Here is a 15,712-nt window from a genome sequence, read left to right as displayed (position 1 = left end):
ACTCTGCCAATTCCATGGCGTTACGTAAATGAGGAAGAGGAACCAGACGATACATTTTTGAAAAATGGGCTACTATGACAAGGGTGGTGGAAGGTCGAAACCAGAGGTTTCAGGATGGTCTGTGATGAAGTCAACAGCTATGTGGGATCACAGTCTGTGAGGAATTGGCAAAGGTTGAAGTTTTCCTGGAAGGGGGATTGCGAGGGCTTTTGGTTCGGGCGCAGACTGAACAGGAGAGTACGTAATCCCTTACGTTGGATGCCAGTGAGGACCACCTGAACTTACAGGCTAGAAGTTCGGTGGTTCGTGTAATGCCCGGATGTCCTGACCCCAAGGACGTGTGACATCATTGCATCAGTCTGGGGTATAACAGCTGCTGGTATGTAACTCCTCCCAGCTGGTGTCTCAGGAGGATCCGGGTCAGAGGTTAGGACTTCTTCTATGGCAGAGTGAACCTCCCACTGTACTGGTCCCATAAAGCAAGAGGAAGGAAGAATGGGTGTAGGGTCTGAGTTACTGGTCGGAAGGTCAAACTGGTGAGAGAGAGCATCAGCTTTTACGTTTTTCTTTCCAGGGATGTAAGTAACATGAAAATGGAAGCATGTGAAGAGAGCCCAGCGGGCTTGTCTGGAGTTTAATCTCTGATTTATTCCAGATTACGATGATCTGTTAGGACAAGAAAGGGATGTTGTGCCCCTGCCAACCCACTCGAAAGGCCAGCTGGATGGCAAGGAGTTCTGTTCCCCACATCGTAATTCATCTCAGCGGAGGATAACTTCCTGGAGAAGAAGGCACGGGGATGTGATTTTGGAGGTGTTCCCACCCGCTGAGAGAGTACGTCTACTACTCCTACTTCGGAGGAATCCACCTCCAGGGTGAAAGGACGGGTCGGATCAGGTTGGAGAAGGACGGGAGCTGAGGTGAAGAGGCATTTCAAGTTGTTGAAAGCACTTAGGGTGCGATCAGTCCATTGAAGGGTCCGGGTCTTTTGTCTGGTAAGGGCAGTGAGCGGGGCGGCAGTAGAACTGAAGTTTCTGAATGAACCGGCGATAGTAGTTGGAGAACCCAATGAAACGTGGATTCCTCCGAAGTAGGAGTAGGAGACGTACTCAGTGATTTATTTAGAATTCAAGGCACACTTAAACAGCATGGCTACTACCACAGCATTCTGCAGCGATACACCATCCCATCTGAAGCAATTACACCATGAAGGCCTGATTTACGCAGTCTCCTCTGAACAGTTAATGTTGAGATGTGTCTGTTACTTGAACTCTGTGAAGCATTTATTTGGGCTGCAGTTTCTGTGGTAGTGGTAACTCTAATGAACTTATCCTCTGCAGCGAGAGAGCCAGTTGATGAGAGCCAGTTTCATCATAGTGCTTGATGGTTTTTGCGACTGCACTTGAAGAAACTTTTCAAAGTTCTTGACATTTTCCGGATTGACTGACCTTCATGTCTTAAGTAATAATGGACTGTCATTTGTCTTTGCTTATTTGAGCTGTTCTTGCCATAATATGGATTTGGTCTTTTACCAAATAGGGCTATCTTCTGTATACCACCCCTATCTTGTCACAACACAACAGATAGACTCAAATGCATTAAGAAGGAAAGGAATTACACATGAACTTTTAACAAGGCACACCTGTTAATTGAAATGCATTCCAGGTGACGACCTCATGAAGCTGGTTGAGAGAATGCTAAGAGTGTGCAAAGCTGTCACCAAGACAAAGGGGGGCGATTTTGAACAATCTCAAATGTAAAATATATTTAGATTTGTTTAACACTTTTCTGGTTACTACATGATTCCATATGTGTTATTTCATCAGTTTTTATGTCTTCACTATTATTCTACAATGTAGAAAATAGTAAAAATAAAGAAAAACCCTAGGAGAGATATTGGTAGGTAGTATTTGATAAGGCTGGCTAGGAGAGATGTTGGTAGGTAGTGTTTGATAAGGCTGGCTAGGAGAGATGTTGGTAGGTAGTATTTGATAAGGCTGGCTAGGAGAGATGTTGGTAGGTAGTGTTTGATAAGGCTGGCTAGGAGAGATGTTGGTAGGTAGTATTTGATAAGGCTGGCTAGGAGAGATGTTGGTAGGTAGTATTTGATAAGGCTGGCTAGGAGAGATGTTGGTAGGTAGTGTTTGATAAGGCTGGCTAGGAGAGATGTTGGTAGGTAGTATTTGATAAGGCTGGCTAGGAGAGATGTTGGTAGGTAGTGTTTGATAAGGCTGGCTAGGAGAGATGTTGGTAGGTAGTATTTGATAAGGCTGGCTAGGAGAGTTGTTGGTAGGTAGTATTTGATAAGGCTGGCTAGGAGAGATGTTGGTAGGTAGGCAGTATTTAGCAGTTTATGATGGTCCACTGTTGCTGCTCAGTGGTAGTGCCACACACACACACACACACACACACACACACACACACACACACACACACACACACACACACACACACACACACACACACACACACACACACACACACACACACACACACACACACACCAGACCAGCGATATGGGTATGGTGCCGTAGCGTAGTAAAGGCCAAAGTGTTCCCAGTAAGGTACATTATATTTAATGGCAGAAGAGGAACCGTTTGAGACTGTGGCTGCTCTTGTTACTGTCAGGAAGTCTGTTCCGATAAGTAGGCTGGACACTTTTTGTTGTACAATTCAAATGTTATTTGTCACATTTGCTGACTAACACAGGTGTAAACATGACTGTGAAATGCTTACTTACAAGCCCTTAACCAACAATGCAGTTTTTATGAAAATTAAATTAAATTAAAAAAATAATGTGGAGGCTATATACAGGGTGTTACGGTACAGAGTCAATGTGGAGGCTATATAGAGGGGATACTGGTACAGAGTCAAGGTGGAGGCTATATACAGGGTGTTACGGTACAGAGTCAATGTGGAGGCTATATACAGGGTATTACGGTACAGAGTCAACTTGGAGGCTATATACAGGGTGTACCGGTACAGAGTCAAGGTGGAGGCTATATACAGGGGGTACTGGTACAGAGTCAGTGTGAAGGCTATATACAGGGTGTTACGGTACAGAGTCAATGTGGAGGCTATATACAGGGTGTTACGGTACAGAGTCAATGTGGAGGCTATATACAGGCGGTACCAGTACAGAGTCAAGGTGGAGGTTATATACAGGGTGTTACGGTACAGAGTCAATGTGGAGGCTATATACAGGGTGTTACGGTACAGAGTCAATGTGGAGGCTATATACAGGGGGTACCAGTACAGAGTCAAGGTGGAGGCTGTATACAGGGTGTTACGATACAGAGTCAATGTGGAGGCTATATACAGGGGGTACTGGTACAGAGTCAAGGTGGAGGCTATATACAGGGTGTTACGGTACAGAGTCAATGTGGAGACTATATACAGGGTGTACCGGTACAGAGTCAAGGTGGAGGCTATATACAGGGTGTTACGGTACAGAGTCAATGTGGAGGCTATATACAGGGGGTACTGGTACAGAGTCAATGTGGAGGCTATATACAGGGTGTTACAGTACAGAGTCAATGTGGAGGCTATATACAGGGTGTTACGGTACAGAGTCAATGTGGAGGATATATACAGGGTGTTACGGTACAGAGTCAATGTGGAGGCTATATACAGGGTGTTACGGTACAGAGTCAATGTGGAGGCTATATAAAGGGGACTGGTACCGAGTCAATGTGGAGGCTATATACAGGGTGTTACGGTACAGAGTCAATGTGGAGGCTATATAAAGGGGACTGGTACCGAGTCAATGTGGAGGCTATATACAGGGTGTTACGGTACAGAGTCAATGTGGAGGCTATATACAAGGGGTACCTGTACCGAGTCAATGTGGAGGCTATATACAGGGTGTTACGGTACAGAGTCAATGTGGAGGCTATGTAAAGGGGACTGGTACCGAGTCAATGTGGAGGCTATATACAGGGTGTTACGGTACAGAGTCAATGTGGAGGCTATATACAGGGTGTTACGGTACAGAGTCAATGTGGAGGCTATATAAAGGGGACTGGTACCGAGTCAATGTGGAGGCTATATACAGGGTGTTACGGTACAGAGTCAATGTGGAGGCTATATACAGGGTGTTACGGTACAGAGTCAATGTGGAGGCTATATAAAGGGGACTGGTACCGAGTCAATGTGGAGGCTATATACAGGGGGTACTGGTACCGAGTCAATGTGCGGGGGGTACAGGTTAGTCAAGGGAATTTGTACATGTAGGTAGGGGTAAAGTGACTATGCATAGATAATAAACAGCGAGTAGCAGCAGTGTAAAAACAAAGGGGGGGAGGGGTGTATCAATGTAAAAAGTCAGAGTGGCCATTGATTAATTGTTCTGCAGTCTTATGGCTTGGCCCTAGACTTGGAGCTCCAGTACCGCCTAGTATACAAACAATTCGAGCTTGCCATAAACCCCCTTCAGCCCCCATCTGTGCCCTGGACACCATATGTGAATTGATCGCCCCCCATCTATCTTCAGAGTTCATACTGTTAGGTGACCTAAACTGGGACATGCTTAACACCCCGGTCGTCCTAAAATCTAAGCTAGCTGCCCTCAATCTCACACAAATCATCAAGGAACCTACCAGGTACATCCCTAAATCCGTAACCATGGGCACCCTCTTAGATATCATCCTGATCTACTTGCCCCCTAAATACACCTCTGCTGTTTTCAACCGGGATCTCAGCGATCACTGCCTCATTGCCTGCATGCGTAATGGGTCCACGGTCAGACTTGACTGCCCTTGACCAGCACAAAAACATCCTGTGGCATTCTGCATTAGCATCAAATGGCCCCCGCGATGTGCAACTTTTCAGGGAAGTCAGGAACCAATATACACAGTCAGTTAGGAAAGCAAATACTAGCTTTTTCAAACATAAATTTGTTTCCTGTAGCACTAATTCCAAAACGTTCTGGGACACTGTAAAGTCCATGGAGCACAAGAGCACCTCCTCCCAGCTACCCACTGCACTGAGGCTAGGAAACACTGTCACCACAGATAAATCCACAATAATTGATCATTTCAATGAGCATTTTTCTACGGATGGTCATGCTTTCACCCTGGCTACCCCTACCCCGGCCAACATCTCAGCACCCCCTGCAGCAACTAGCCCAAGACACCCCCACCCCAGCTTCTCCTTCACCCAAATCCAGACAGCTGATGTTCTGAAAGAGCTAAAAAATCAGAATCCCTACAAATCAACTGGGCTAGACAAACTGGTTGTAGGTTGTCTCACCGTTGTCAGTGATCAGGCCTACCACCACCGTGTCGCCAGCAAACTTAATGATGGTGTTGTAGTTGTGTGTGGCCACGCAGTCGTTGGTGAACGGAGTAAAGGAGGGGACTGAGCACGCACCCCTGAGGGGCCCCCATGTTGATGATCAGCGTGGCAGATGTTGTTGCCTACCCTTACCACCTGGGGACGGCCCATCAGGAAGTACAGTTGCAGAGGGAGGTGTTTAGTCCCAGGGTCCTTAGCTTAGTGATGAGCTTTGAGGGCACTATGGTGTTGAACGCTGAGCTGTAGTCAATGAATAGCATTCTCACATAGGTGTTCCATTTGTCCAGGTGGGAAAGGGCAGTGTGGAGTGCAATTGAGATTGCATCATCTGTGGATCTGTTGGAGCGGTAAGCGAATTGGAGTGGGTCTAGGGTTTCTGGGATAATGGCGTTGATGTGAGCCATGACCAGCCTTTCAAAGCACTTCATGGCTACAGACGTGAGTGCTATGGGGGCAATAATCATTTAGGCAGGTTACCTTCACTTCCTTGGGCACAGGGACAATAGTGGACTGCTTGAAACATGTAGGTATCACAGACTCAGTCAGGGAGAGGTTGAAAATGTCAGTGAAGACACTTGAATGTTGACCTGTTTAAAGGTCTTGCTCACATCGGCTACAGAGAGCGTGATCACACAGTCGTCCGGAACAGCTGGTGCTCTCATGCATGCTTCAGTGTTGCTTGCCTCGAAGCGAATAAACCCATGTTCATATCCCCTGCCTCAATACTGTGCCCTCTAAACTATAGTAAATGCATGAACTGAGGAATTCTATCACAAGTCTACAGGCAAGGTTACTCATAATGCCAGCATGGTTTGCTGAATCACCCCGGTTACACTTCACTGCAACATCAATGTCAAAATGGTGGTGGTATTATTTTAATAACGTTTTTGACCCCTGAGGATGAGAATGTTCACTTCCTCTGTGTGACGGGAGGTCTGTTCATCCTACTGTATTCTATTATCACCATAACAGCTATTAACAACAATTATCCCAAATACCTGTAGGTGTGTAATAAAACCTGGCTCATGTGTGGAGCAGCTGTGGAGCTTCTCTCTCTCTCTCTCTCTCTCTCCCTCTCTCTCTCTCTCTCTCTCTCTCTCTCTCTCTCTCTCTCTCTCTCTCTTTCTCCCTCTCTCTCTTTCTCTCTCTCTTTTTGTGTCTCTTGCTCTCTCTCTCTCTCTCTCTCTCTCTCTCTCTGGCGCTCTCTCTGTCTCTGTGTTCCAGAGGCACTAGTGAATGCATTTAAAAATTTCCCAATGTAGACTAATTAACTTCATCCCCCTTCTTCCAAATGTGTATACTCATTGACTTCCCCTCAATTGGGTTGAAATAAGCATAGGCTGGAGGGAGTTTGGCAGGGAAGGGGGAGGGGGAGAAAGTGCTTTAGTGTTCAGTTCTGAGGCCCTTGCTGTGCAATAAATGTAAGAAATTAAAGTTCCTTGTTGTTATTTGTCCTCCAGGCCACACGGGGCGCCTGCTCATGTCCCTGTGCTTCAGCAGTCTCAGCTTCCTGCTCTTCCACATCATCTATCAAATCACTGTCAACAGTCTACTGGCCGGGAACAACATAGACCGCGCCTTCAACTGTGAGTACTGAGTCTGTACCCTGACTTAACTCTAACTCTGTTGACCTCCGCTACTGAGTCTGTACCCTGACTTAACTCTAACTCTGTTGACCTCCTCTACTGAGTCTGTACCCTGACTTAACTCTAACTCTGTTGACCCCCGCTTCAACTTTGAGTACAGATCATGTTCCTGTTCCATTCGTTACATGTACGGTACCAGTCAAAAGTTTGGACTCATTCAAGGGTTTTTCTTTATTTTTACTATTTTCCACATTGTAGAATAATAGTGAAGACATCAAAACTAATGAAATAACACATATGGAATCATGTAGTAACCAGAAAAGTGTTAAACAAATCAAAATATATTTTATGTTTTAGATTCTTCAAAGTAGCCACCCTTTGCCTTAGTGACAGCTTTGCACACTCTTGGCATTCTCTCAACCAGCTTCATGAGGTAGTCACCTGGAATGCGTTTCAATTAACAGGTGTGCCTTGTTAATTTGTGTAATTTCTTACCTTCTTAATGTGTTTGAGCAAATCATTTGTGTTGTGACAAGTTAGGGGTGGTATACAGAAGATAGCCCTATTTGTTAAAAGAGCATGTCCATATTATGGCAAGAACAGCTCAAATAAGCAAAGAGAAAAGACATGAAGGTCAGTCAATCCGGAAAATGTCAAGAACTTTGAAAGTTTCTTCAAGTGCAGTCGCAAAAACCATCAAGCGCAATGATGAAACTGGCTTGAAATAAGCATAGGAAATCTGTCCTTTGGTCTGATGAGTCCACATTGAGATTTTTGGTTCCAACCGCCGTGTCTTTGTGAGATGCAGAGTAGGTGAACAGATTATTTCCGCATGTGTGGTTTCCACCGTGAAGCATGGAGGAGGAGGTGTGACGGTGTGTTTTTTGTTGTTGTTGCTGGTGACACTGTCAGTGATTTGTTTAGAATTCAAGGAACACTTAACCAGCATGGCTACCACAGAATTCTGCAGCGATACATCATCCCATCTGGTTTGCACTTAGTGGGACTATCATTTGTTTTTCAACAGGACAATGACCCATCACACCTCCAGTCTGTGTCAGGACTATTTGACCAAGAAGGAGAGTGATGGAGTGCTGCATCAGATGACCTGGCCTCCACAATCACCGACCACATCCCAATTGAGATGATTTGGGATGAGTTGAGTGGAGGAAGGAAAAGCAGCCAACGAGTGCTTAGCATAGGTGGAAAAGCATTCCATGTGATGCCAAGAGTGCCAAGAGTGTGCAAAGCTGGCTACTTTGAAGAATCTAAAGTCTAAAATATATTTTGATTTGTTTAAAAATTTTTTGGTTACTACATGATTCCATGTGTGTTATTTTATAGTTTTGATGTCTTCGCTATTATTCTAGTGAATACCCTGGAATAAGTAGTTGTGTACTGTATGTGTGCTTGAACTTTGACCCTCAGTGTTGAAAGAGGGGTTGTTGATCACCCCAGTACAGGTGTAGTTCAGCTCTCTCTCTCACCTGAGGGTTAGGTTAGTTTCCACAACCCGCTCAGTCAGTATATGTACCACTTTGGTGTCTGGGTGGGGCTAAGTTAGGAGATGTTCAACTTTTTGTGTCTAGGGGCTAAGTTAGGAGATGTACCACTTTGGTGTCTGGGGGCTAAGTTAGGGGATGTACCACTTTGGTTCTGGGGGCTAAGTTAGGAGATGTACCACTTTGGTGTCTGGGGGCTAAGTTAGGGGATGTACCACTTTGGTTCTGGGGGCTAAGTTAGGGGATGTACCACTTTGGTTCTGGGGGCTAAGTTAGGGGATGTACCACTTTGGTTCTGGGGGCTAAGTTAGGGGATGTACCACTTTGGTTCTGGGGGCTAAGTTAGGGGATGTACCACTTTGGTTCTGGGGGCTAAGTTAGGAGATGTACCACTTTGGTTCTGGGGGCTAAGTTAGGGGATGTACCACTTTGGTTCTGGGGGCTAAGTTAGGGGATGTACCACTTTGGTTCTGGGGGCTAAGTTAGGGGATGTACCACTTTGGTTCTGGGGGCTAAGTTAGGGGATGTACCACTTTGGTTCTGGGGGCTAAGTTAGGGGATGTACCACTTTGGTTCTGGGGGCTAAGTTAGGGGATGTACCACTTTGGTTCTGGGGGCTAAGTTAGGGGATGTACCACTTTGGTTCTGGGGGCTAAGTTAGGGGATGTACCACTTTGGTTCTGGGGGCTAAGTTAGGGGATGTACCACTTTGGTTCTGGGGGCTAAGTTAGGGGATGTACCACTTTGGTTCTGGGGGCTAAGTTAGGGGATGTACCACTTTGGTTCTGGGGGCTAAGTTAGGGGATGTACCACTTTGGTTCTGGGGGCTAAGTTAGGGGATGTACCACTTTGGTTCTGGGGGCTAAGTTAGGGGATGTACCACTTTGGTTCTGGGGGCTAAGTTAGGGGATGTACCACTTTGGTTCTGGGGGCTAAGTTAGGGGATGTACCACTTTGGTTCTGGGGGCTAAGTTAGGGGATGTACCACTTTGGTTCTGGGGGCTAAGTTAGGGGATGTACCACTTTGGTGTCTGGGGGCTAAGTTAGGGGATGTACCACTTTGGTGTCTGGGGGCTAAGTTAGGGGATGTACCACTTTGGTGTCTGGGGGCTAAGTTAGGGGATGTACCACTTTGGTTCTGGGGGCTAAGTTAGGAGATGTACCACTTTGGTGTCTGGGGGCTAAGTTAGGGGATGTACCACTTTGGTTCTGGGGGCTAAGTTAGGAGATGTACCACTTTGGTGTCTGGGGGCTAAGTTAGGAGATGTACCACTTTGGTGTCTGGGGGCTAAGTTAGGGGATGTACCACTTTGGTTCTGGGGGCTAAGTTAGGAGATAGACTTACTGAACCCACTAACATGTTCTCACATATCCTTACTGAACCCACTAACATGTTCTCACATAGACTTACTGAACCCACTAACAGGTTCTCACATAGACTTACTGAACCCACTAACATGTTCTCACATAGACTTACTGAACCCACTAACATGTTCTCACATATCCTTACTGAACCCACTAACATGTTCTCACATAAACTTACTGAACCCACTAACATGTTCTCACATAGACTTACTGAACCCACTAACATGTTCCAACATAGACTTACTGAACCCACTAACATGTTCCAACATAGACTTACTGAACCCACTAACATGTTCTCACATAGACTTACTGAACCCACTAACATGTTCTCACATAGACTTACTGAACCCACTAACATGTTCTCACATAGACTTACTGAACCCACTAACATGTTCTCACATAGACTTACTGAACCCACTAACATGTTCCAACATAGACTTACTGAACCCACTAACATGTTCCAACATAGACTTACTGAACCCACTAACATGTTCCAACATAGACTTACTGAACCCACTAACATGTTCTCACATAGACTTACTGAACCCACTAACATGTTCTCACATATCCTTACTGAACCCACTAACATGTTCTCACATAGACTTACTGAACCCACTAACATGTTCTCACATAGACTTACTGAACCCACTAACATGTTCCAACATAGACTTACTGAACCCATTTATTGTATTTTTCGTCAACGATCTACCCGAAATACTCCGTAAAAGTGTAAGAAAAATTCTAACATTTATAAAACATTTATGAAAAAATAAAACACTCATATATCTTGGTTTCAACCCTGTGAATCTATACATGTTTGAATCACATTTGGCATTGATTACAGCTGTGAGTCTTTTTGGGTACGTCTCTTAAGAGCTTTCCACACCAGGATTGTTCAACATTTACATATTTTTTAAAAACATTTTTGTAATTTAGCAGACACTTTTATCCAGAGCGACTTAAAGTTAATGTATTAATCTTAATAAGATAGCTAGGAGGGACAACAACAGGCCAAGAGATCTGAGGTAGCAGAACGTTGTGATCGGGTTGGGGTGTAGGGTTTGAGCATAGCCTGAAAGTAGGGAGGGACAGTTCCTCATGCTGCTCCAAAGGTAAGCAACGTGGACGTGAGCTTCAACTAGAAGCCAGTGTAGTGTGAGGAGGGGCGGGGTGACATGAGAGAACTTGGGAATGTTTGAACACCATGCGGGCTGCAGTGTTCTGGATAAGTTGAAGGGGTTTGATGGCAGAAGCAGGGAGCCCAGCCAGCAGAGGGTTGTAGTAGCCACGACGGGAGATGACAAGTGCCTGGATTAGGACCTGCGCAGCTTCCTGTGTGAGGTAGGGCCGTACTCTACGGATGTTGTAGAGCGTGAACCTGCAGGAATGGTGTTTGCAGAGAACGACAGGGTGTTGTCCAGGGTCACACCAAGGTTCTTTGCACTCTGGGAGGGCGACACTGTGGAGTTGTCAACCGTGATGAGGTCTTTAAGCGGGGCAGGCCTTCCCCGGGAGGAAGAGCAGCTCCGTCTTGTCCAGGTTGAGCTTGAGGTGGTGGGCCGACATCCAACCTGAAATATCTGCCGGGCACGCAGAGATGCGTGTCGCCACCTGGGTGTCAGAAGGGGGGAATTCAACATTCTTCAAGCACTGCCAAATTGGTTGTTCATCATTGCTAGACAACCATTTTCAGGTCTTGCCATAGATTTTCAAGCAGATTTAAGTCAAAACTGTACCTCAGCCACCAGGAACATTCTCTGTCTTCTTGCTAAGCAACTCCAGTGTAGATTTGGCCTTGTGTTTTAGGTTATTGTCCTGCTGAAAGGTGAATTCATGACCCAGTGTCATGTGGAAAGCAGACTGAACCAGGTTTTCCTCTAGAATTTTGTCTGTGCTTAACTCCATCCCATTTCTTATTTATCCTGAAAAACTCCCTAGTCCTTAACGATGACAAGCACACCCATAACATGACGCAGCCACTACTATGCTTGAACATATGGAGAGTGGTACTCAGTAATGTGTTGTATTGGATTTGCCCCAAACAACAAGTTGCATTCGGGACAAAAAGTGAATTGCTTGGACACATTTTTTGCAGTATTACTTTAGTACCTTGTTGCAAACAGGATGCATGTTTTGGAATACTTTTCTTTCTGTACAGGCTTCCTTCTTTTCACTCTTGTCATTTAGGTTAGTGTTGTGGAGTAACTACAATGTTGTTGATCCATCCTCAGCTTTCTCCTATCACAGCCAAATCAAATTTTATTGGTCACATACACGTGTTTAGCAGATGTTATTGCAGGGGTAGCGAAATGCTTGTAAACTCTGTAACTGTTTTAAAGTCACCATTGGCTTTACCGTGAAATCCCTGAGAGGTTTCCTTCCGCTCCGGCAACTGTGTTAGGAAGGACGCCTGTATCTTTGTAATGACTGGGTGTATTGATACACCATCCAAAGTGTCATTAATAACTTCATCATGCTCAAAGGGATATTCAATGTCTTTTTTGTTCTTGTTGTTGAGATGATGAGGCAGAGATGTTTAGTAATGTAAAACTCACATCGCGTAGGGAAAATAAAGCGAAGGGAACAACTTTTACAGGCTGAAACAGGAAAACAACGTGAGGGATTAATTTTGTGGAGGTGTTGGGAGTTGTGGACTTCACTGAACATCTGGAACACTCAATAGACTTCCTATCAGTTGTGAAACTCCACTGCGTCTAGACAAGGCAGAACCCTGCCCCCCCCCCTTTGTTCTAATGGCCTCTCACGCTTTAACAGGAGCTAAATAAATTTTCCATTTCAATTTTCCTTCCTCCGATGGCTATAATGACCATACCGCCTTGGGCAACACTGTACAAGCACAGTAGGCAGTATGCGTTGGTAGCTACTAGCAGCTGCCACCAACTGCCAACATTAGCTTTAAGGTAGGAAATCAATGGGTGTGAAGGGAGGGAAAGAATTGAAGGGGGAGGTGGGCAATTAGAAACATTTTTTATTTTTTCTCTCTTTATAATTACCCCGTAACATTAAACAGAAATACCTATATGAAACTGTACATTTCTTTATTGCTCTGCGTTGCAGCATGAATGTCTAGAGGTTTTATTTATTTAACACGTTGAATAGAAGGAAGGAAGGAAGGAAGGAAGGAAGGAAGGAAGGAAGGAAGGAAGGAAGGAAGGAAGGAAGGAAGGAAGGAAGGAAGGAAGGAAGGAAGGAAGGAAGGAAGGAAGGAAGGAAGGAAGGAAGGAAGGAAGGAAGGAAGCCATATTCCTTTTTGTTCTTCTTTTTAGACTGAAAGACTTTTAACATCTGAACAGAACGTTGTTGTTTTTTTGTTTATTCGGACCAAATGTCCGCAAGATTTTAGTTCCAGATTTCCGAGATAAATTTAAAGTCAGATCAAGTTAAAAAAAATGTTTTTACTGTACAATGGAATTATAAAATGATATAATTACGTAGGAGACTTTCTTATTAACTCTGTAGGTCGCGGATGTACACATGACGCGTCACTGCATAGCTGGTTCTGAATTACAGGTCTCAGTTCAGATACAGGACTCGAGTCTTCCAAATAATAGGGGAAGATGTTGGTATTTCCTTAGTACTGTACGTTACTAATGCCCGTCAAAACAAATATCAATTTTTATTCATCTATCCAGATCTAACATCTCTACACCTCTTTCCTTTTGGCTAGACCACGGGGATATGGACAAGAAGCTTTCCCTCATTCTGAAACAGTTCTGATCTTATCTCAGGATAGTGTACATCATTTCCTGTGCTTCTTCATTGGCCAGAGCCAAATAAGCCATTAGGGTCAGAACCTGACATGTATGAATGGGCTACCTCACTAAGCTAACATGGTGACAGACAGCTGCTACAGAGCAGAGCAGGGAGAACGGAGATTAATAGACAGGAGCAGACAGGAGCAGACCTGCTTGTCTCGCTCCTCCTCCTCCTTCTCCTGTTCCTCCTCCTCCTCCTGTATCGCCTACTGCTCCTCCTCCTCCTCCTGCTCCTCCTCCTTTTCCTCCTCCTTCTCCTGCTCCTCCTCCTGTTTCTCCTCCTCCTCCTCTTGCTCCTCCTCCTCCCGCTCCTCCTGTACCTCCTCCTGCTCCTCCTCCTGTACCTCCTCCTCCTCCTGTTCCTCCTCCTCCTCCTCCTCCTGCTCCTCCTCCTCCTCCTGTTCTTCCTCCTGCTCCTCCTCCTTTTCCTCCTCCTTCTCCTGCTCCTCCTCCTGTTCCTCCTCCTCCTCCTCCTCTTGCTCCTCCTCCTCCCGCTCCTCCTGTACCTCCCCCTGCTCCTCCTCCTGTTCCTTCTCCTGCTCCTCCTCCTGTACTTCCTCCTGCTCCTCCTCCTGCTCCTCCTTCTCCTGTTCCTCTTCCTCCTGCTCCTCCTGCTCCTCCTCCTCCTCCTGCTCCTCCTCCTGTTCCTCCTCGTCCTCCTTGTCCTCCTGTTCCTCCTCCTGCTCCTCCCCATGTACCTCCTCCTGCTCCTCCTCCTGCTTCTCCTCCTGCTCCTCCTGCTCCTTCTCCTGCTCCTCCTCCTTTTCATCCTCCTTCTCCTGCTCCTCCTCCTGTTCCTCCTCCTCCTCCTCTTGCTCCTCCTCCTCCCGCTCCTCCCGTACCTCTTCCCGCTCCTCCTCCTGTACCTTCTCCTCCTCCTGCTCCTCCTCCTGTTCCTGCTCCTCCTCCTGTTCCTTCTCCTGCTCCTCCTCCTCCTTCTCCTGCTCCTTTTCCTGCTCCTTCTCCTCCTGTTCCTACCCCTGCTCCTCCTCCTGCTCCTCCTCCTTTTCCTCCTCCTCCTCCTCCTGTTCCTCCTCCTGCTCCTTCTCCTCCTGCTCCTCCTCCTGCTCCTCCACCTGCTCCTCCTCCTGTTCCTCCTGTTCCTCCTCCTGTTCTGGATCTTCTCTCTCTCTCTCTCTCTCTCTCACTCTCTCTCTCTCTCTCTCTCTCTCTCTCTCTCTCTCTCTCCTCTCTCTCCTCACTGCTTTGGGCTGAGGTTTAAATACAGAGCTCGTCCCCAGCCACATATACATTCACCACCACCACCAAGGCCCTCCTGCTAAATTTGACACCTCCCTCCCTGGGCAGATAGAGAGTCATGATGTTATTAATACGTAATATTATTTATCAATATATTATAGTCACACTGTAAATGTGACAGCGTTTAAATGGGGCCAGTGGAAAAACATGCAGCACTAGACTATCAGGATCAAGGGAGAGAGAAGAATGCAATGAAACTGTCTACAGCAGTAGTCTGACGGGGTCAAGTAGTCTGACAGTGTAAAGTAGTCTGACAGGGTAAAGTAGTCGGACAGGATAAAGCCAGCACTGTGACAGGGTAAAGCCAGTAGTCTGACAGTGTCAAGTAGTCTGACAGGGTAAAGCTAGTACTGTGACAGGGTAAAGCCAGTAGTCTGACAGTGTCAAGTAGTCTGACCGGGTAAAGCCAGTAGTCTGACAGTGTCAAGTAGTCTGACCGGGTAAAGCCAGTAGTCTGACAGGGTAAAGTAGTCTGACAGGGTAAATCCAGTAGTCTGACAGGGTAAAGCCAGTAGTCTGACAGGGTAAAGCCAGTAGTCTGACAGGGTCAAGCCAGTAGTCTGACAGGGTAAAGCCAGTAGTCAGACAGGGTAAAGCCAGTAGTCTGACAGGGTCAAGCCAGTAGTCAGACAGGGTCAAGCCAGTAGTCTGACAGGGTAAAGCCAGTAGTCAGACAGGGTAAAGCCAGTAGTCAGACAGGGTAAAGCCAGTAGTCAGACAGGGTAAAGCCAGTAGTCAGACAGGGTCAAGCCAGTAGTCTGACAGGGTAAAGCCAGTAGTCTGACAGGGTCAAGCCAGTAGTCAGACAGGGTAAAGCCAGTAGTCAGACAGGGTCAAGCCAGTAGTCAGACAGGGTAAAGCCAGTAGTCAGACAGGGTAAAGCCAGTAGTCTGACAGGGTAAAGCCAGTAGTCTGACAGGGTAAAGCC

General features: G+C 46.1%; 1 protein-coding gene across 1 annotated transcript in view; it reads left to right on the top strand.

Moving 5' to 3' along the window:
- LOC110531049 (piezo-type mechanosensitive ion channel component 2) overlaps positions 1-15,712 on the top strand; it is a 220,057-nt gene that overhangs the window by 29,168 nt on the left and 175,177 nt on the right. Inside the window, exon 3 of the mRNA XM_090182937.1 lies at positions 6,756-6,881. Coding sequence (XP_090039063.1) covers positions 6,756-6,881 — 126 coding nt within the window. The remainder of the gene's footprint in view (positions 1-6,755; positions 6,882-15,712) is intronic.

The sequence above is a fragment of the Oncorhynchus mykiss genome, chromosome 8 (assembly GCF_057628025.1).
Source record: "Oncorhynchus mykiss isolate SJ-2025 chromosome 8, ASM5762802v1, whole genome shotgun sequence".
In the NCBI taxonomy this organism is placed as follows: domain Eukaryota; kingdom Metazoa; phylum Chordata; class Actinopteri; order Salmoniformes; family Salmonidae; genus Oncorhynchus; species Oncorhynchus mykiss.
This window is presented reverse-complemented; position numbering and strand designations above follow the sequence as displayed.